Source organism: Halictus rubicundus, chromosome 11 (genome assembly GCF_050948215.1).
Source record: "Halictus rubicundus isolate RS-2024b chromosome 11, iyHalRubi1_principal, whole genome shotgun sequence".
NCBI classification, from domain to species: domain Eukaryota; kingdom Metazoa; phylum Arthropoda; class Insecta; order Hymenoptera; family Halictidae; genus Halictus; species Halictus rubicundus.
Genome location: NC_135159.1, coordinates 2348581 through 2371046, shown reverse-complemented (window position 1 = coordinate 2371046; position 22466 = coordinate 2348581). Strand labels below are relative to the sequence as shown.

Here is a 22466-nt window from a genome sequence, read left to right as displayed (position 1 = left end):
CAGTGCTATTTATCGTGGAATAGTCACGGGGTAAAAACCTGTTTGCCTCGGGATGATGGCAGTGTTACAAGTTCAGTGTTTTACAGTCATCGTACAACATCGTTTAACTTTAACTGATCGTGCATTGGTACCTACTTCGAACGACAAGTTATACACTACAGTACAGCGATCCGCGTGGTCTTCGTCTCGATGCACGGCTCAAAATAATCAGGCTACTTAGTAAACAGTATTCTTTACTAAATGTGTTTGGTTCTTCCGTCGGAGCTTCTAATTATTTTGAGCGGCACGTGGGTAGGGGGTGGATAATTCAATTAAATATGTACAACCTATAAGAAGATACACGCCTCTCAACCCTTGACCGGCACCGGGTCAACCGGCTCGTCTCTGTTGTTGCTAATGTTATTGTTATTTTTAGATCCGACGGCGCTCAAAGCGATCCCCAGCTGGGCCGCGTAGTACGTCAGCATGATAGAGACCTGGAAAACCAATGGATCAAACACCAACATTATATCAACGATTTACATAATGTAACCCTGCTGTTACCGTACCTGGGAATAAGGCAACGGGGTGTGGAAGTAGTGAAAACCGAGCAACGTATCCGATATCAAGAAACATATACTTCCGATGCAGCTGCATAATTTAGTCCACGTCCATAACTCCTGCCGGGGGGAAATCATTTATTGAATACATCGTGTCGGCCGATTACAAGAAATCGAATGGCCCGTTGGTCTTTCTAGGTCAACACTTTCCAATCTTATCTTACTGCCCAAATAACATATTAATCGGTTCTCTCCAATAGGCGAGCAGCTTTAACTCAACCACTTTAATGGCAGATTCCCTTTAACTCGCCGCAAAGTCGCCCTGACTCGTGATTTTAAAGGGCAGCGTGTTTCACCCTTTGCACTCGAATGGCAACTCCGAGGCGCCAATAAAAATTATACAAAACATTTTTAACATTACTAGATTAGTTTGTGTTTAATAAATTCCTAAAAAATTCAGTGTAGTATTAGTAAGCGTTCAATTTCAAGAAATGTCTTTGGAAGAAATGGATTCCAGAGTTGAAGTAGATTCGAAGCTATTCGAGAGTAAAGGGTTAGTACCGCACTAGAACACGGTTTCGTATTTGTTCGCCTCGATGGATACTATATTCGTGTGAAAAGCTGCTCGGGAAGGTTCTGTAAGATATAAAAAATATTGTCGTTCGCGCATACCCTGTAAAACTGCACTCTTGAGATCGCTCTCCACGCCATGGTGGTCAGTAGCACCGTGTACACCGGAACTCCAATGACCAGGACACCGTTTAGACCCGGCATCAGAGTATATATAACTGCAAAAGTACAGAGTTCATTTTCCTTTTCAGGTGTGTTTCGATAGAGGGACAAGAGGACGCGAGAGAGAGAGAGAGAGAGAGAGAGAGAGAGAGAGAGAGAGAGAGAGAGAGAGAGAGAGAGAGAGAGAGAAAGCCTTACCTATGGAACACATCGCGTACAGAACCGTTCCCAGTATTATGTTAAGCGGTATAAAACCGAACGCGCTGATATACATGATCTGAGCTAGGGCAAACATACACATGCCACCTATAAAACAACTCGGCCATACCAGTAACGCATCCCCTATGCAGCTGAATATCAGCCCAGTCAGTATGCGCCTGGAGAACGTGTATCTGAAAGGAGCAGACGATTTGCGAGCATCTGTTTCTGCTTGTTGGTCGGTTTTACGCGAGAAAGAAGCGGACACAATGCGGTTCAACCAGACGTGTGCGAGAGAGGGAGAGAGAGAGAGAGAGAGACTTCTAGCGAATAATAGTTTAGCGGAGAGAAGCGGCGAAGAGGAAGTCTGGCTTACACTTACATTTTCAGGTGACGCTTTTTTTTCTATCGACACTGTATATCCGAACAAGTTTCACAGATCAATTAACAATTTCATTTCTCTCGTTTGTTCTCTGCTGTAGGTTCGCCCGAGACACGTGAGGGGAACGAGAGCAACGGCAACCATCGTGATCAAGAATTTCGATTGCGTTTCTTTTTCGTTTCCCGGGGAGAAACTTGCTCGTGCCGTAATTACTATTCGAAAATACGCATTCGTCGTTAAGTAGCGACGGGGGAACTCTGAAACGTGTGTGTGTGTGTGTGTGTGTGCGCGCGTGAGTGACCTATTAGAGAAATTAAAAAAGCGACCTGAAAATAAGCGTGTAAGCAAGATCGTAAGTGGAAACGCTACGGCTGGTCTTCAGCACCTATAGTGGTCTAGGAAATGTAACGCGCAGCCTCGATTAACTCGTTACTTCCGGCTCCGCTAAACGTTTGCTCGTTAGAGGTGTTGTCCGTGAACGGTTGCACCGCGGTGCAACATATTTTGCACTTGAAATAAAAGCCGCGGAAGAAGCCATTCGCTCACAAGTTAATTGATTATCTGTAGCGTTAATTATGTATTGTTATTCCTCCCGTTTGTTCGTCGAAAGAGCCGTGTACCACGAGCGGATAAGGATTAATTTGGATGTTTTCAAGGCGAGCACACTCTAGAGGGAGATCAGCTCATGCAAAAATCGGTTGCACTTACTCCTGCGATAAACTAATTCCGTGAAGGAGAACAAAGACGATAAGACTTATAATTGGCAAACACTTGAAGCATGCCGTGAGTAGGGACGGCTGCTCGGCTAGCAATATAAAATACACGGACACACTTTTAAAGAACGGGACTAGCTTTGGACCAACGCTTTTTAACTGCAACAGACAAAACAGGGACGTTCGAGTCCCGGTTATTGTTCATGGTGACTCATAATCAAAAAAAAAAAAATATTAACACGATTTCCCCGTTAGTAACACGTTGATGTTGTACATATGTATACCGATGCGATGTTATTTGTCCGTGAATGTACGACAACGTTTGTTAATGTTATTTCGAGTTAACACCATTTTATTTATGCGTATGAATGATGATTCCTTGCTGGAGGCAGAAGACAATGATTTAAGGGGGAAGTCGTGTAAACAAACACAAGAGATAAGATACAGTGGGACCATGTATCGCTACCACTCCAGAGCACACGATGCATTATCTCGATCGTTGCTTTGTATCTCTTTGTAATCACAACATTTATTTGAAGTTGAAACCATGAATGGAGTAAGCGTGTAAACACGCATTTTTCCCATCCAGTACAAACAAGATTACGATCGAGCTGCATCGTGTAACGGGCTGGCTGTTTATAAATACCATATATGCACCATTGGACTTCCTTCGATCGTATCGATAATAAAAACTCTGAATAATTTACGAGCAACCGCAAGAAACCTCTTTTAAATCTCGTGATATCGTTTGTTCTCGACAAGGGAACACGTATAAGGCTATATTTGGCACAATGGGGAAAAGGTATGTACGATTTCAGTTCTCGCGTCGGGAGAACACTGATTTCAGCAAAATTCTGTACAGAAGTATAGCGCTGAACGGCGAATTAAACAATCATTAGAAGATTGCAGCAAATTAGTCAAGGTGGACATTCAATTGGTCGTTGAATTGATTCGATAAGTTAATGCGATACAGTAACGTTCGGTAATTTATTGATCCAATAAATCGAGGACTTGTAATTTTTCGTAGCAACAGCAGCAGCATCGATGTAGAATTTGTTGTCAACATAATGCATCGGCGATAGTTAAGGGGGGGGGAGGGGGCACCAAGGGAGTCACAGTTTTTTTTTTCTTTTTCATTGATTCGTTCATTCATGGAAACAAACAAACGCGTGAAAACGGAATTCGCAATAGTACCAACGTTAGTTGTTTAATAGTCCAGGGAACGGAAACGAAAGTGAGCAATGCTGCGCGGAAAAAAATGATGACAGCCGTCGTTCAAAACAAAGGGAACAGCTGTTCGACAGGAAGTTTGTTTCTGACGTTTGCGTATCTTGTTTTTGAAGCGTGGTAAACAAAGGCATGACTCGTCCGATGGACGATCGAACGAGGAAACAAAGAGAACGGAGAGATTGTGCGGCAGAGGTGTCAAGACGAAGGCGAATATTAATGAAAACATATAAATGCATTGGGGGTAATCGAAGGGAATGACGTGAACGGGTCGGGTCGATCAATGAGAAAAAATGACGCTCACCACTTGCGTAGGCGATGACATTTTCGACGAAATCGATTAATATTCCCGGTGGATGTAATGTCACGCACTAGCATCCACGATATTTTCCGCTGGACTGTCAATTGCTATACAATTATCACAGCAGGCTGCTCCCCCGACGACTGCATTATTTCTCCCTCGCGTTCGTGGACGACGCTGCATCCCATTGGCCGGCTCGTCGGTAATTACCGACAACGACCAATCAGCGCGAATCTCTTTTGTTTTGACGTCAAAATTTGTACGCTTCCCTGTTTATTAACACCGTTTTCGAAATTGCCTGCGATTATTCGACGAACTCTCCCGAATATTGCGCGTGGCTCGACCGCATACGATGCAATCGAGAAAACGAAACGATTGCTCCTGAAAGTCGGTCAACAGCTAGTAACAATACTTGTTCGTGTGAAGCTTTGTTTTCAGGAAAACTATCAGAATACATATGCAAATATTCACGGGTACCGTACGAACAAATTTAATTATATTTTTATTAAGCTGTTGTGTAATTGAACAAGATGGATAAGCATTTGTATTTCTGATTTTGAATCGAGCGATCTGCATACCGACGAGAGTCAGGGTATACAATGCGATGCGCTATGAATGTATCTGTCCCTAGGATTAACAATTTCGAACTAGGATGATAAGCAAACAATATGCTGAACAATTTAAATGTACTCTTCTCGGAGGTGAATGTTTTGTATAGAATAGAATTGTTTGAAACAATCTTACCAGTCAGATGATAATTTGAAAGCGTACCGTTTCCCGCCGATAGTTATCGCTTTGCGCGCGAAATCGTTTTCAAACATTTTGTCCACATACATTTTCTATTTCAGCGGAGAAAGGACCGACATTGCCACTATAAAAGTGTTTCGTTTAATTTCGTGCATGGTTCGACCATCGGATAGGTATCAATTTTTAACCGGTACCTATAAATATGTTTGTCGAACGTTTGTTTCTTCACAGTAAGAACGTGGCTTTGACTGCAGTTCAAACAGGCTGAGAAAACGTGTTTCATTTGCAAGAGGAACTTTTGTCAATCAGCATAATGTTGTTGCAAAAATATAAATGCGTAACAAATAGCAGATTCAAATTGCTCGCTCGTAATTTCGGGGTTTTTCAGGTAATTATGATACATACAAAAACACGGCGAACCTTAACCTTAACACGAGCGTGTGTCTATGTATAACATTATAATTATTTCTTTTAAATGATCAGCCATCGTTTGTCCTCGGACATCCTGCGCCTCAAGTAACTGTAACACAAGTCAGACATAAAACCAGTGGACCTATAAATACTATTGTAATGTTTGTCCCACAACAAGAGGTAGGTTTGTCACATTTGTAAACAAGTTCTAGTAATTGATACGCTAACAAGTGCAGTGCACCTTCTTAGGCATGGATCATCGAAAGAATGGGAAAATTTCATAAAATCCTAGAGCCAGGATTGAATCTACTAGTACCAATAATCGATCGGGTCAAGTATGTCCAATGTCTCAAAGAAATAGCTATAGAAATTCCACAGCAATCTGCAGTGACTTCAGGTATACGTCGTCAACTGCATGCGTGAAAAGAATATTGCGAATTAAGCATAAAATTCTCGCCCATAGATAACGTTACATTAAACATCGATGGAGTATTATATTTAAGAGTAGATGATCCGTACTTGGCATCGTACGGTGTCGAGGATCCAGAGTTTGCTATAATCCAATTAGCTCAGACTACAATGAGATCAGAATTGGGAAAAATTTCTTTGGACAAAGTATTCATGGAGAGGGAGGGACTCAATGTTTGTATCGTCGATAGTATTAATAAAGCGAGTAAAGTGTGGGGTATTACCTGCCTTCGATACGAAATACGTGAGTCGAGAGGAAATAATGTTGTCAATTTTGTTAAACAGAGTTTAACTATTGGATCGTTTTTTTTTCCCATTAGGTGACATAAGATTGCCGCAACGAGTACAAGAAGCGATGCAGATGCAAGTGGAAGCAGAACGCAAGAAACGAGCTGCAGTTCTGGAGTCGGAAGGTCAAAGGGAAGCGGAAATAAATATCGCAGAAGGGAAACGTTTGGCACAGATTTTAGCGTCAGGTTATTACTGTTTCCCTTTTCGATTGAAAATTAAGAGTCCATTCATATGAACTGAATTTTACAGAGGCAGCGAAGCAAGAAGAGATAAATAAAGCGGATGGTGCAGCGAAAGCGATGGTCACCGTGGCCGAAGCACGTGTAAAAAGTTTAAAGCTAGTAGCGGGTGCTCTCACTGTAACAGATGCAAAGAACGCAGCAGCGCTTAGTATAGCAGAGCAATACGTCAAAGCGTTTAAGCAAATGGCGAAACACAATAATACTCTAATATTACCCAGCAATGTAGCCGATGTGTCTTCCTTAGTAGCGCAGGTAAGTTACGAATTCAAACACGCAAATCATCTGCAAGTTACTTTACTGTATGTAATCTTTGCAGGCAATGACGATTTACAAACAAGTTGTAGCTCAGCCGAATTTTAGCGACGATCAGCCGAAATTAACAGACAGCTCTCATGTGAATGTCAACGATTCGGATGAAACATTTGAATATTTCAGTGATAAGGAGGAAGCGGAAAAACAGAGAAAGAGTGGAAAACGAAATCCCTGAATGTTATAAAATATTTGTATACAATGCATTTTATTTTAACTTTACTTATCTACCTACACTTGTAGCAGTATAAGTATGTTAATACAAAACGTATGGTTCGTCGGACATGGAAGAAGAATAAACGATTAGGAGCGTTTGATAACGAGATACTTAAATAGTTGAATATTTCGATTGAGCACGTGGTTGTAGTGGAAAAGTTGCATTAAATTAGTAGAATTCTCTCATTTCCTTTTCTTTGTATGCACCGATACTGGTACAGGCATCGGCACAGAATATGTCTCCTGAGAGATCCGATTGATATAATACAATGCGATCATAGAAAATAAGAAGCAGGTTGTAATCGCAACACGATGCACCAGTCCGGATGCGATTAAGCTCATTATTAGCGAGAACACAACTGTAAAAAGAAAAATACTTATATTACTTTACTTCCTTGCATGTACGGACAGATGAGAAGCGGGAAACTGTGTACAGTGATGCGCGTGTATACCTTCGGGGAATAACTTCTGTTGGAAAGATTTTCCAAATATCGTAGCTTCTAAATTTCCTATAGCAGTTAATATACATATAAACAATATCGAGCCAATGTATCCTCCAAGTATGGTGTACAGTTGCGAAGATGCTAGCGAAGATTTGTATATCTGCATTCCGGAGAACACAAGAACCGTCAGAATCGACGACAATGCGAACGATACTCCACTGCTAACAGCTGAAAAATCACAAAATTCAACTTAGCATCGAATAAACCTAAACACCGACGCATACGATCGCATTGTTGTGGTTATGTCACGTGTTATCATAAATGAAATCTGGTACGTTGTTTTCCAGATCTATTTTCTGCCGGTTTGATAACATTTGGCATTGTTCTGGCTCGTTGAACCGTTTTATTTTATAAACCAGCGGTCGTACGTACACATTTTGACAGAAAGGCTCGTTTATCGTCTTCGTGTTTTGCATTGATTCGTGGATCTTTCAATTTCCACGGTGGCTAGTGCTCGTACCAACATTGGTATTGCCTGCATTTGCGCAAATAAAAATATTCCTTGATTTCGTGTCGCTTCGATTGGCTGACAGGAAATTAGTTAGAAACGCGATAGTAATTTCAAAGCAGGTGGATTTTCAATCCTAAAATTTGGATTTATTTATTTCAATTTTGGCTACAACAAATACATGCCGTTAAATTGTATCTCTCGACCGATACAATTCGATATTCTGCCAAGAAGCGTCGCAAGTATCTCTTATGAAATGTTCATTGTGAAAAATTAAGAAAATTCGCGTTTCCATTCGATCATTGGTAAAATGGTGCGCTAGATGGAGTAACCGGCAGGAAATATGCATGCGCAGAAATTGGACTACCATTATCGATTTGGACGTCGTCACGGTGACACCCTCCTCGATCGATTTTTTCACCGCGGACTCTCGCTTTCTTTATACTTCTCTCAAACTCATTAGGTATGTCTACAACATTACGCAACGTTCCTTTCGAATGCGTTAAGTTCGCCTTAATGTGCTCGAATACAGAATCTGCGAGAAACGAACATTCGTCGCGTGGTACAAAAGACGAAATGCCTGAAAAATAACTTCGAGGAGTTTAGGATTGTTCGTAAACATAGAAATAATCAATGGACGAAATTTCACGCATCTTTGAAAGTATCGCATTCAACGACGGCTCGGGCGCAATATAATTTGAATAAGTACCGTTAGAAAAATGTTTAAAAAATTGTTAATATATTCGAAAAGCTTAACTTAAGCTTAAACAAGGAGAATAGCATTCATTTGTGACAGATTTTGCCACGAGCGCAATTCTATGTTGTACGGCAAGGGGTGAATAATTTTCGAGGTGCCTAAAATTCCGAAATCTCCGAGAGCGCGTGCGCAGTGGTCGGTCACTGGTTGTTTTGACTAGCGCGGTATGACGTCAAAGGCAGTAGGCCGTGTTTGCGGACGGAGGACCAGGATTGGCTGTCAGGAGTGTCCGATCCGGCGAAGGAGTAGGAGGTCCGGGTCGCCATATTGGTTGGTCGAGCGAGCCTTCTGTCGTTCGCGGTGAGAGCTGAGAGCTGTCGTCTGCCCAGCTGAGTTGTTAACGCGCGCGTATCAGAGAGAGATAGAGACAAGGAGAGAGAGAGAGAGCGAGAAAGAAAGAGAGAGAGTGGGAGAGCGAGCTTCTCTCGGCTCGATCGAAACGCGATTTCGAGGGCAGCCACCGGTTCTTACAAAACCGATCTATCAGAAGGGAACCGGATCGGGACGGGACCGGCGCGGCGCGGCGTATCTTTTTTCTCTCTTCACATTGCTGGTCGCGCTCTCGCGTATCGCTGGTTACGGTTTGGTGGTGTGCGCGCCTGTGTGTCTCTCCGTCCGTCTACCGTTGTGTGTGTAACACGTTGTTCGACGCTGTCGTCGAACCCGGGGAACAGCCTCTCTCGGAGCGATCACGCTACTCCGGTCGTCGGATCGAACGGTGTGCCGTAAGCTTGGATAAAAGTTCGAGCGTGACAGCGGCGGCGGCGACGACGACGACCACGAGCACGACCACGACCACGACGACGACAGTATGGCGGGACAGACGATAAACGACAGGCTGCTGGCAGCGAGACACAGCATCGCCGGGCAGGGCCTCGCGAAATCTGTCTGTAAGGCAACCACCGAGGAGATGATAGGCCCCAAGAAGAAACATCTTGACTGTAAGTACGCTGTCTTATATCCTTTATGTCTTGTCCCTTGATCTTGGCACGATCGAACGGGAGAGAGGGCGAAAGAGCGAGCGAGAGAGAGAGAGAGAGACAGACAGAGAATTGTGTCTTGGATTCGTTCCGTGGCGAATTGATCTCGCCGCAGGGACTTGTATATCGTTTGACTTTTTCTTAGGATATATGCGTTTTCGACAAGTTTACCGATCGAGGAAAGTGTGAACCGGGGGAACAGGCGTGTTCCTTTTCTTTTCTTTTCTACAAGTTCCGAGAGCCGTGAAACCAGAAAATCCTAAAGTGCATGAACTTCGCGAGGAGGTGTTGACGTTACTGTATTAGTCACGTCTGATGCACGGGAATCACCTTTCATGCATCCCTCCCTCCCTCCCCCCACTTCGGACCCCCTGTGCACGGGTTACTTTCCATTTCGAGGCGTAACACGGAGGAAAGTGGCTCGTTTGACGGTTAATCGTGCATTTTCCGTGGGAACCAGCCGAGAATCTTCCCGTCTCCGGGGAAACGAACGGAGAAACGTTTCGGTTACCGACCGGGTTACGACACTTTGACACATCGATTCCGAAAACCGACTCGGCTCGGCCGTTGTAACCCAACGGAGCCAATGAGAGAAAAAAATCAGCATATGCGTCATCGAAAATTCGACATCGCGAACCGAAGTCACGGTTCCCCGTTTGCCGTTTCGCTGACGAACGCTTCCGTTCCACGAATCGACAAAATCCTAAGCGAAGGCCGTTCGGAGAGAACGGGAGAAAGATGGGTCTAATTTTTGCTCGAACACGGGGCAGAACTGCACGCGAGAGAGGTGTTCGTATCGATTCCACGGTTCGTTGCAAACCACCTGACATCGCGTTACATGCCCGTCACCGCGATTACGTTGACGCACGTCCGTGGGCGCTGATAACGACCGCATTTCCCCGTGTTCATCGATAAAACGTACATTCCGAAAAATTTTGCCGAATCGGCCGGAAACCATAGACTCTAACTGGAAGGTTCAAGCAACTATACAGAGGTTGCTAAACGACGTTGTATACCGTATCTGCACGGTACGGTTGCATCATCGGTATCAGATTCACGAATAATTACTGCTCGTCGATACTCGACTCGGCTCGGTTCGAATCGAATCGTATCGTTCCCAGTTGAGTAACGGTGAAAGTTTTTGCGCGACCAGTATTCTTATCGATAACAGATGTCTCGCGCGAAAGTAGACCCCCGGCGTTACCGTCGTGGCCGCCGCCGAGTCGTCTGCTAACAATGTCTAATGTAATCGGTTTACGAATGTTGCCGATCGCGACATAACGCCGCGGGTATCCTTGAAAGGGGAAAACTGTTTATGTACTCTGTAGCCACGGGATTCGAAATCGCTTCGAAATCGCTTCGAAATTGTCGGCTGGCACATATCAGGGTTATCGTACATTCGTTCCGGTTGGTTTGTCCGTCGTTGTTATGAACGCATTGTCTCGGCCCGTATTGTCTCGAACGCTGTCGAGTAACATTTTTTCTCCGACTGTTAGTAAACAGTGTACAATCAATCTCGAGATAGAATAATCGCTTCTCGCACGATTGTAAATACATCATCGTAACGATTGGCGTATTCTCGCGATTGAAACAATGGAGATTTCTCTCTCTTTCTCTTTCATTCTCGATACGTATCGCGTCGTCGTCGGGGAATCACAATTATCGATAGGAGAAAAGGTTTATCTAAACCGAAGACACCAGGAAACCGCACGAGTTCTTTGCGATTATCGATTCTATCGTGGCATGGTTGCATCAAGGTTTATAGGATACTTGGCGTAGGTGCTGTGACCCGTATCCGTTCCAATTGAAAAAGTCCACCCCTGTCGAAGAGCGCGACACGTCAGGTCTTTGCACCTTTCAGTCGTCACGAATTATTTCCAATTGCCCTGTTTGAACCGTGGCGCACGAAAATTATGACGAATCGACGACGTTCGCGTGCTTCGCCGCCTCTGCCCGAATCCATCGAATATTATTAAATACAAACGCCGGACGCGGCGACGCGATAAAACATGTTTATTTTTCGATTCCGTCGCGGTTCGGTATCGAGAATTCGCGATTTCAACGCTTGCATCGGTATCGTCGCTATCGTTCATTTGCGCGCTCGAAGATTGGCGCAATCTTCACCCCGATTAAATTTGAAATTGAATAGAGCTGCCGTTAGAATTTTACAATTTTCTTGTTTCTCCGAGTCGTGGAATATTTCTCTCGTTGAATATTCACACGTGTGTAAACGCGAGCGCAGCGCGTAGCGAGTTTCATCGTTTCGGCGGGCGAGAGCGCGTTTCCTTTTCAGCGGAACGGAACTTGCGGTCTTTCTTCCGGTCTGCTAATTTAGATAGCGAAATGAATTCCCGTCGATGATGCTTTCGTCATCCTCGGATGCTCCCCTCGCTCTCCGTACGAATATCACTCTGTTATCTGTCCGGTACGGTCGATTCTCTTATCAGTATTCGCATCGGCCTGCAAGTCGAATGTATGCGATTGTAAGTTTGTATGTAAGCATGCACATACTCTGGTTCTTCCTGGGAATCGAGCCTCGCCATCTGCCGGTTCGACGGAGCCAAAGTGTCGTCTCCGGATCACCGTGACTTCTTGTTTCTCGTTGGTTGCGTCGCGATTAGGTTACCGATAACCGATACCGCGTTCTAGAATTCCTGGTACCCCTGCCATCTCCAATGAGAATGTACTCCTACCTTTTCTCTCTTTCTTTCCTCTTAGAAGGCGGTGTCTCCTCCATGGGAAAGTCCCATTAACGGGTTGCATAAAAAGCGTGACGCAACGCGGAGGCAACCGACGAGCCAGAAAAGATCCTGCAATTATTTCCGATTGTGGCAAACTGCTAGAGTCGGTCTAGCCGCTTTAAGGTTTATTTTTAGGCCACGGACACCGGAGCGTAGAATTTTTAAGCACGGCCCGTCGTCGCGTCGTTGCGAATGGGTAAAAGTCTCGCGGTGTGGAAGTCGGGTCGCGAGATCTCGCAAGGATCGCGCGTCGATCGCGCGGAATAAAACAGGCATCGCGCATCGGCTTCGCTCTCTTTCGCACATGCCCACTGGCAACGCTACCTAAATACTTGCCTAGGCGTATACTGTTTCGTTCGAGAGATTCCGTCCGCGTATCGATCGACCGTACACTTGATTCTCAGACGATGACCTCGCGATCGTTCCGGTTTCCTCGTGCTCTTTCTCTCGGAGGTCACGCCGACGAACGACCTCGCCTATCGTCTCGAAAACGCACCCGGATCCTCTGTGAAATTCGGCGTGGTCCAGCTCTCCGCGTTCCACGCCCGTTCCCTGTTCAACGCCGGTCAACTTTGAACTTTACATCGAGCGCAACGGTACCGACGACGGTCACCGACGCGCGACGGTTCAATGTTAAATATTGTTCGCACGGGATTGTCGATATTTAGTTGTTGGCCGGTTTTTCCGCGACCCTCGACCCCCGTCTCGTCGATCGGCAGATAGCCTTTCCGACTCGTTCAACGACTCGTTGGACGATTCATTCATTATCGACCGGCATTTACGTAACCCCCGCCGAGCTCGATATGTAAACGCCATCGCCGCTGCAAGCACCCACAATTATCCGTTCCAAGATCCGTGCAATTGAATCGCATATGTGATTGCGAGTCGCGGGTATTGCACGCCGGTGAATCACGCCGGACATTTTTACAATAGACGCCGCGTAGCAGTCTTCCAACAGATCGATGTACCCGATCTTCTCACGCCTTTTATCTCTCGGAGATTCGGAACGGCCGTCGACTGTCCTTCGGTCTGTTCCATTTTCCATTTCGAATCTCGCGATCGCTCGGCTCGACCGGTAGTTGCGGTCCGAGCATTTCCATATTTTTCGAACAACCGTCGCACGCCGATTTTTTCGAACGACTGACAGGCCAGATGCCGCACGACTCGTTTAACTCTTGGCGGATGAGGATTTCAGATAAAAAATAGACCCATGTTGCACAGGAATTTTGTCGGGTTTTAAATGAAACAAAATTGGTATATTTTTATTAACCCTTTCCACTCGAGTGGTGACTCTGAAGCACCACTAGAAATTGTTGTTGCATTATTTCAAAGAAATTAGAAAAAATATTACAAAATATTTGTTACATTACAAAATTTGTATTTAATAGATTACTGAACATTTCAATATTATATGTAGAAATCGGATCAGTTTCGTATGAATAAAATGAAAATATTGTAAGACGGAAGAAAAATTTAGTTTTAGATTGAAAACAGCACCGAGTGCAAAGGGTTAATAAAGGTATAACATCGTGTAAAAACATAACAAAATAGTAATAGTTACTTAGCACGTTGAATGCCACGTCACCCACATGTGGCTGACGGAATTATTTGTGCAGGTTTTTAAATGAATTTTTACGTTGATATATTCATTGTACTGAACTTGATTAGGATCTGTAACATGCAAGAAAGTTGGAGGATTACTCAGTATCATACATTTAATTTTTTGCAATTTTGATTTCATTAAATAACTTACTTTGATTTTATGGAATTTTTGGGGTTTCTAGTTTGGCGTTCATAGTGTTAAATTTGTTGTTATTTGGCTTTACGTAAATAAGACGAAATATAAACCTATGCACATGCAGCTATTGCAAGATTTCGAGGTGGGACTAGAAATGTCCCACCGTGCTGTAAAATACATCAAAAAGGTGGGACACTACTAATCCCACCGTGCCCCAAAGAGTTAACTAGATTATAGTAGAAGCTATTGGGTTGTCTGGAAAGTTCGTGCCGATTTTTAAGGGAAACTCAAACGCAGTTAAATTTCGATAAACATTTATTGAATTATTATAAGTGCCATTTTGTTCCATAATCTTTCTCCATCTTTCACGCAACTTGCTTTTTTCGGCGAAAAACTTTTAAGTATGATTTTTTATGTTGACCAAAGAGTTAAAGTTTTTGTCATTGTGGGAATTTTGTATTGACTTAAAGAGATGAAAATCTGAGGGTGTAATGACTGGTTAACCCTTTGCACTCGAAGCCATTTTAACTCTAAAACGAAACATTTCTTCCGACCTAGAATATTTCCCTTTTATATATATTTTTTCATACTATACACACGAAAATAGTGCAATTTACTCGTAGAGTAATGAAATGTTTAGTAATTTATTATATACAAACAAATTTAATGGTGTAAAAAATATTTTGAATAATGATTCGAGTGCTAAGGGTTAATAGGATGAATGGGGTAGCACATCCCAACGAAGCTCCAACAGCTTTTGGAAGAAAAAAGCACAAAATGCCTATAATTCACTCTGTTTCCTTTCATATTTAACACGTTGACTGCCATGTCACCCATATGTGGCTGACGGAATTATTTGTCCAGGTTTTAAAATGAATTTTTACGTTAATATATTCATTGTGCCTAATTTGATTAGGATCTGTCAAATTCAAGAAAGTTGGAGGACTACTCAATATCATACATTTAATTTTTTTCAATTTTTATTTCATTAAATAACTTACTTTGATTTTATGGAATATTTGGGGTTTCTAGTTTGGCAGTCAAAGTGTTAAGGGCGCATAAAACTAACAAAAATTAATGTATCCTAATCAAACTTTTTTCGAAAAATGCCTGAAAGATCACCTTTTTAGACTATGTACACATACCATTTGTTTCAATCATTCTGACATATTCAGACCTAGCCTATGCCACCTACAGAAAAACGGCATGAACTTTCCGGACAACCCAATACTTATTTCTTGGACGAAACTCGATAGAGAGTCTTGAGCAGTTCCGGTGAGCTATCGCCCGTGCGGGCAGAGAATTCGGCTCCGCGGGCATAAGCGACTCGGCGGGCAACGAACCACGCCTCCTTTCGACGGTTCAGCCTAGTGTTCCTTCTCGAGAATTTCCCGAGAAATTTTGTAATTGATCATTTCTCATTTCTCGAGAAAAATTCCAATATTTCTCGAGAAATTTAAATTTAGGAAACTTCTTATGGATCTCATTTATTTTATAACATATAAATTCTTAAATTCTCTGAAATTCTTATTTAAAACTTTCGAAAAACTGGATACTGAATTGAGTAATGAGTTTCTTGTTGTTATTAAAGAAGAAATGTATAGATATATGTACAGAAATTATATATAATACGGTTCCAGGATCTGTTGTATATGTATCTCGCTACATTGTATCTCGCGGTATCTTTAGGTATCGAATCAAAGACAGAGCCGCGCTTCTTTTGGTCCGCCGACGTGTCCCATTCAGATGTTTATCGTTCTCAAAAACGTATAGACGAGCTGCCGAAGTCAGTCAGTCTAAGCCTAGCCTTAGTAGAGGAAACATCGATCAAATATCGTACAAAATCATATCTGTGTTTTATTCTTTCTAAATAAATACCTTGCTTCCCAAAACCAATAAAATGTCTAAAAGAAGAGACAAGATTGTTGTATCCCTTATGAAATATCTCCATAATCCAGAATCTCTGCAAAAAGATTCAGAAGATACATTTTTTTTATTTAACATCCAAGGCAGATCTGTATAAAATGGCGAAACAAATTCTAAGCAGACTTTTTGGAAAATATAACAATGATTTTTATGCAAATAGTGAAACACTTTCAGATTCTCAGAATGAGGAACTATCACTGGAAAAACAGTTAGAATTAGAAATTGCAGATAACCTTCAAGGATTTAGTGTCAAGAGTTTAGCGGCAGAAGAAAATAAATTCCGGTTCCAAATTTTTGAGTCCACTGGAAAAAGGACACCCAATCTTCAGCAACTTTTGGATGTTCTGTATACGATAAAGCCAACATCCACACAAAATGAAAGAAATTTTTCTACGGCTACAGATTTTGTTACAAAAATAAAAGAAGTAGATTGTCTGATTCTACATTAGACGCATTATGCTTCTTAAGAAGTCATTTCATAAGAAAAGCGTAATATTTCACTTTATAAAAGTTTGGTAAAAGTTTCCCAATATTTTTTTATTTTATTAAAAATTCTCGAGAATTCTCGAGACCGATGATCCAGACCGAAAACCCTGGACCCTTTCGCCGTACGACCCAAAGCATTTATTCCAAAGTTGCATTGCAACCTTGATAAAAATCACTGGAACAGTTATAATTACATTAGATTCAATTGCATGTTGTATGCCACTACACGCGTACGTATTCGATATTTTCAATTTTAAATTCGCGCCTGATAAGTTTTTAGCGACGCGACGCACCGTAATCCAGATCGAGGAATAAAAATAAAAAAGCAATTTGCCCATATCGATGTTTATCGAATGTATGTTGCTTCTTAAATGTCCATGACATTCGAAAACGGTGAAATTAACGAGATTTATTAAAAATTGTGATTAAAACAAGCATGTAAAAATCAACACTTTATGAATCCTATTTTCCACGGAAAAAATTACCTCATTTCTTATTGATATCCTGGAGAATCTATTTAATATTATGTGTCCATTTTTGTTTCAAATGAATAGTATTTGTCCATATTGAGAATATATCTTGTGTATTAACATCTAATATTTATAATTTATTGAAATAACAATGCTTAGTATACTAAAGGAGATCATCAAAGTTTTCTATCATTGGTAAACGATATCTTTTATGTTCCATATAGTTCCGCATTGTATCAAAGTGCATTAGCTTTAGTACACTTGTCTCTATAAAACCGTGCAAGAGTCACATCCCATTCGGTCCCGGTACAAAAGTTATTATTGTTTAAAGCGCCTTTGTGACCGGAAGTGCGCGGAGCGTTAAGAGGTTCTTAAGGTTGTCATATGATTCTTTTCAGATAAGATGGCCAAATAATCGCAATTTAAGATAAAAAAACGCAATATCTCCGGAATTAAAGATTATTTTGTTATTTCAAAACCGGGTAACAACTAAGGCTAAAACCTGAAAGTCGAGGGTGAAAAACATTTTCCACGAATATCTAGGAAACTACTGCAGATAGGAAAATGGTGTACATGACAAAATTGTGTCTTTTTATGAGAAATACACCTGCCAAGACAGATTTCAAATATCACCATCTGTTTCAATAATACACTAAATATGTATCATTCATTATTCACATGTTATCACAATTTTTCGGGCATTTCCGGTACTCTGACAAGAAAATGTTTCCAACAAAAATTAATCAGTACTTTTCTATAAAGTTCAATATAAAAAATTAAAAAAAAATTGAATTTAAAATAAAAAATTAATGTCACCTCGATATTTTAATTGTCGCTATATACTTTTTACTTAATAATGTTATAGTTGACGTGAAGACGAATCCAATGACCTCCTTTGCTGTGGCTTTAAGTCTTGAAACAATGCTAAAATCTCTGTGAACAGCTAATTCCTCAATCTGGACTACTTGATCGTATATCTTTGTTAATATTGTACCATACGACTTGGATTTTTAAAAGAAGTTAGCACAATTGGTTGCTGCATGAAGTGAAAAAAAAATTTTACAAAAATTGCAAGTGGTCGAAATTGCAAAGAAAAAACTAAAAGTTGTATTTTGCAACTTTTTTATGTGGACTTACATTGAAAATTTAGAAAATACGATTTGTACATCTGTATCAATCATACATGTTCTGAGAATTACATAAAAATCGGTCAACGTTGCAATGAGCTACAGATGTTTCAAAATGATCACATAACTGCAAAATTCCCTGACAAGGCCAAAATTCTGCGACTTTCACTCTTAAGCTTTCATCATTCAACATTTGTAGCTCATTGCAACGTTGACCGATTTGGATGAAATTCTCAGAATATGTATAATTGATACAGATATACAAAACGTACTTTAAAAATTTTTAATACAAGGCCGCATAAAAACGTTGCAAAATACAACTTTTAGTACTTTCTTTGTAATTTCGACCAATTGCAATTTTAATGAAACATTTTTTCACGTTATGTAGCGATCCAATTGTTTTAACTTCTCAAGAAAATTCAAGTGGTATACTCCAATATTGACAATGTTATGCGATTTTTAAGTGTGCCAATATTAGTTGGAGTCACTGTATAATTGATACAGATATACAAAACGTACTTTAAAAATTTTTAATACAAGGCCGCATAAAAACGTTGCAAAATACAACTATTAGTACTTTCTTTGTAATTTCGACCAATTGCAATTTTAATGAAATATTTTTTCACGTTATGTAGCGATCCAATTGTTTTAACTTCTCAAGAAAATTCAAGTGGTATACTCCAATATTGACAAAGTTATGCGATTTTCAAGAGCATCCGGATATTAGTGGGAGTCACTGTAATTCCAGTAGGGACCAATAGGTTCCGCGCGGACAGGTTAAAACATGTTCCCGCCTCGGAAGCGTGCGGTGGCAGCGGAAAGGTTGGGATTCGTTCGATTTCCGATGATCTGGTTCTCGTTAGTGGCATTATCGTCTTACCAAAACACGTTATCGGTGACGCCCCCGTCCGAGCTGGCACTCTGGAGGAACATCTCAGCGTACACACCCCTTCAGCTCCCAGATAAGTCTGATAACGATTATGTTCCGTCCGCATCGTTTTGCACGCTGCGCTTCACGATGATGATCGCGACGGACACCGCGTTCCCAGGCCCCCGTAAGTCTCCTTCGATTTATTCCTTGGATGAATATTATTCTACAATGTTATCGTCGCGCTGCTATAAACACGTCGTCAATTACCGTCGTCGTTATCGTTTATTTATTTATAACGCCGACGATGAAAACAAAGGGGACCAAATCAGCCTCGAGACTCGATCGATTTAGCGAGCCGCGGCTGCAGCCTTGGAAAATTAGTTCCTGCGGAAAATTCCCGTTCTACAGTACAACCGGAAAACGTTACTGGTTCAAGGTCACCGTCGTTACCCCCCACCACTTCTCCGGTATTCCTTTTATCCTTTTCTTTTCTTTTCTTTTTATTCTCCGGCTACCGCTTTACTAACACACTCGTTCTCCTCTCTTTTTCTTTCAGTACTTAGCACGATAACCTTACAAGGTCACTGTTCCTGCCAAACCATCGCGGATGCAAATCAATTTTAGGATACGACGGTCGCAATACGTTTAACGTAACGCCATTGGTTTTGTGATAACCCTATGAAATTGCAGTGAAGTCTTCGAATGTTGTTGACCAAGAATTTCACTTTATTGCATGAAAATGCTATTAAAAAGTCAAGAAGAACAGATTAATACGTTGACTGGAAATCATGAAGAAGGAGAACAAGAAGTTCCGCTAGTCGAGTCGGTAGTTAGCGCGTTAAAGACCCAACAAATCCGTGAGAGAACATAATACAAGAGAAAAGAACAGTCGGCGTGCGTCCGACCGAATTTCATCGAAATACACGTGCGAGTCAGCTGTTTGGGAAACTCCCAATCTTCGTTACAATGTTTCAGCCACTTCCGATAATCCAGCGGAACAATGTTTTCAACAAAACTTAATCAGTATTTGGACGTTTACAAACTTCAGTATATAAAATTCCGAAAAGCAATTTTTCTTAACGAAAAATCAAGCACAGTTTTATCTCTTAAACATTAACGTTCAATTTTTGAGCTCAGGATGTTATAGCCGACGTTAAGACAAACCCAACGACCTACCATATCACGGCCTTGAATCTACAAATAACGCTAGGATAGCTTATCCCGGTTTTTTGGGCCAAATAGCCCACCGTGCGTCGACCAGGGCGGATGTATATTGATTTTCTGGATTAGGCGTGCAGGTCTTCGGTTCCTTTTTCGTTGGAAAAACCGGTCTACGATGGAGTCCAGGTGTTGCGGTTGGACGTCGCGAATAGGGCCGGACCGCGGTGAATGAGTTGGAACATCGACAGCCTCTGTTCGCGTTTAGGAGGCGCATTATTAGAAGAGGAAGCGCGACAAGGTCGAGCGTGCCGCTCTCCGGTGTGTTTTGGCACATCGCGGTTGCAGCACGCACGCACGCGATGCACTTTCTTCTCTTTAAATAAACGGTTGCATCCCTCCCCCTCACGGATACGGAGGAATCACCATCGGCTTTTGTTTTGTTTTTAGGTTGCACAACCGCGCGCGACGACGAATTGTGCAAGATCGAGAGGATGTCTCTCGCCGGCGACACACACACACACACACATACACACACACAGGAAACGAGAAACGAGAATGAGAATGAGATTCGCTGAGAGTACTCGTGTAAACAGTAGAGACACGTGGTTCATGATCGTTCTACGCGTTCAGAACCGCGAGACGTACGCGTCGGGCGTGGATATTATTAGAGATCGATTGCGAAACCACTTGGCGATATTTAGCCCTTCGTTGAACAGCTCTTCCTCGTTGTCATATCCAATCTTGCATCGAAATTCGTTTTATTACACTGAATGGATCTGGTCATGGTACCGGGCATAGGAACCTCGTGAAAGAAGTCTCCGAGTTATGATCGAAATGGCTATATTCTTCGTTTTGATTCGAGAGCGATTCACTGTCCGGACGGACAGAATCGGTTGCCACTTTGCTCTTTCAATTAGCGGTTATTGCGATTTTCTTCATCCCGGGAGGCTGCGGATGTTTTCTCGATAGAGGGGGATAGGGGGGTCGGTAGAGACAGCGAGTAATCCGGTGGCGTAATTTTCTAGCGGGAATAATAGCAGAGTAAGAAGCGCACGATTGAATTGTTTTGTATGTCGGTCGTGAACAGGTTTTATTCATCGGCTTTTCCAACGAGATCAATTCGCTTGGTCCGACGCGCGTGTCGGGGAGTCTGTATGGACGGATTAATCACTATATGTATTTCTGACTGTTATCGATTCCTGATGGGGAACAATGTGCCGCCGGCAATAATAATGGAAACATGCTTTCTCTCGTTTCAGATTTACTTCACTGCACGAACGAACCGAACGTGTCGATACCACAGCTGGCGAACCTTTTGATCGAACGGTCGCAAAACACAAATTGGACGGTGGTTTTCAAGGCTCTAATCACGGTGCACCATATGCTCTGCTACGGCAATGAGGTAAAGATTGTTCCTCCGATCTGCGATGCAGAACAGGAATCTACGAAGTGCTTCTCCGTCGAGCGAGAGGTCCTCTTGAAGCCGGACGAACACGAACTTCCTTCGATGTAGGACAAAAGACGCAAAAGAATTTAATTAGAAAGAAATGCGACGGCGACGGCGACGGTACTACTCCGCTACGTTTAATTGGCTTTTCATTAGACGGGCTCCATCCTCCTTTTGTACTCTGATCGCTCTGGATCCGAGAACTCCCGTTCGGAACTCGTAGAACCCGGAAACTTTCAATTACAATTTAAAAAAGACACTGGAAAGGGGGATAAGGTGGTCAAATGTGCCCCTACGGGTGAAATTGATCTTTCGTCATACATACCATTCCCTGTGTGGCACTCCTACCACAATGGTAGTTGTAGGATGAACACGGTTTTAACGAATGTATGCTGTATCTCTTCCGTTCTGTGAAACAGAAAATTATGTAAAACAATTCATGAACATTCTACCTAATAGCACACACGACTATGAATTTCTTCTCGAATTTTTTACTGCAAAATCATAGTTTAAAAAATTTGAGAAACTTAACAGGTACAAGTCTTGCTAGCTTTCTTCGTTTAACACGTTGACTGCCATGTCACCCATATGTGGGTGACGGAATTATTGGTCCAAGTTTTAAAATGAATTTTTACATTGATATATTAATTGTTCCAAATTTGATTAGGATCTGTAAAATGCAAGAGAGTTGGAGGACTAGTCAATATCATACAGTTAATTTTTTTCAATTTATACAGGGTGCGGCGCGAATTAGTCCCCACGATTTTTCATCCCCTTCGGATGGTCGGACAGACAAATGTTTCTTACCAAAGTTAATCAGTATTTAACCGACAAGAAATTGCGATATTTTACATTTAAAAAAAATCGATTTTCAAGAAAAAATCAAGGTCGCTGTCATATTTTTTAATGGAACTGGGTATTTTTAACTTCATAATATTGTAGACGACGTCGAAACGAATTCAACGACGTGCTATACAATGTCTTTCAGATGACCTTGAAAGATAATATCGCCATGAATCAATTGTCAGAATATTT

At 41.9% G+C, this 22466-nt stretch overlaps 4 protein-coding genes across 29 annotated transcripts in view; 2 read left to right on the top strand and 2 right to left on the bottom strand.

Moving 5' to 3' along the window:
- Nucleotides 1-78: 78 nt before the first annotated feature.
- Nucleotides 79-4356, bottom strand: LOC143358866 (lysoplasmalogenase TMEM86A). Its single transcript, XM_076796370.1, has 6 exons — nt 4096-4356; nt 2560-2723; nt 1470-1663; nt 1212-1327; nt 549-659; nt 79-476 (listed from the first exon to the last, which is right to left on the bottom strand). The coding sequence occupies exons 1-6, from the start codon at nt 4114-4116 to the stop codon at nt 348-350; spliced, it is 735 nt and encodes a 244-aa protein (XP_076652485.1). The 5' UTR covers nt 4117-4356; the 3' UTR covers nt 79-347.
- Nucleotides 4357-4889: 533 nt separating this feature from the next.
- Nucleotides 4890-6766, top strand: Stoml2 (stomatin like 2). The gene is made up of 8 exons (XM_076795927.1): nt 4890-5012; nt 5071-5227; nt 5323-5430; nt 5500-5647; nt 5714-5962; nt 6039-6194; nt 6259-6503; nt 6568-6766. The coding sequence occupies exons 2-8, from the start codon at nt 5153-5155 to the stop codon at nt 6736-6738; spliced, it is 1152 nt and encodes a 383-aa protein (XP_076652042.1). The 5' UTR covers nt 4890-5012; nt 5071-5152; the 3' UTR covers nt 6739-6766.
- Nucleotides 6740-7783, bottom strand: LOC143358634 (protein KRTCAP2 homolog). Its single transcript, XM_076795928.1, has 3 exons — nt 7652-7783; nt 7229-7447; nt 6740-7135 (listed from the first exon to the last, which is right to left on the bottom strand). The coding sequence occupies exons 1-3, from the start codon at nt 7653-7655 to the stop codon at nt 6960-6962; spliced, it is 399 nt and encodes a 132-aa protein (XP_076652043.1). The 5' UTR covers nt 7656-7783; the 3' UTR covers nt 6740-6959.
- Nucleotides 7784-8678: 895 nt separating this feature from the next.
- Nucleotides 8679-22466, top strand: part of Lap (phosphatidylinositol-binding clathrin assembly protein lap) — a 38589-nt gene continuing 24801 nt past the window's right edge. For 7 of the 26 annotated variants that reach the window (XR_013082975.1, XM_076795824.1, XM_076795830.1 and 4 more), the window contains exons 1-2: nt 8681-9425; nt 21244-21386. Coding sequence is in view for 25 of the 26 variants with exons in the window: in XM_076795824.1 (XP_076651939.1) it covers nt 9296-9425; nt 21244-21386 (273 nt within the window). In the remaining variant the exon portion in view is untranslated. Of the gene's footprint in view, nt 9426-21243; nt 21387-22466 lie in introns of all 26 variants that reach the window. The other 19 variants (XM_076795849.1, XM_076795847.1, XM_076795845.1 and 16 more) reach the window with 5 other exon arrangements.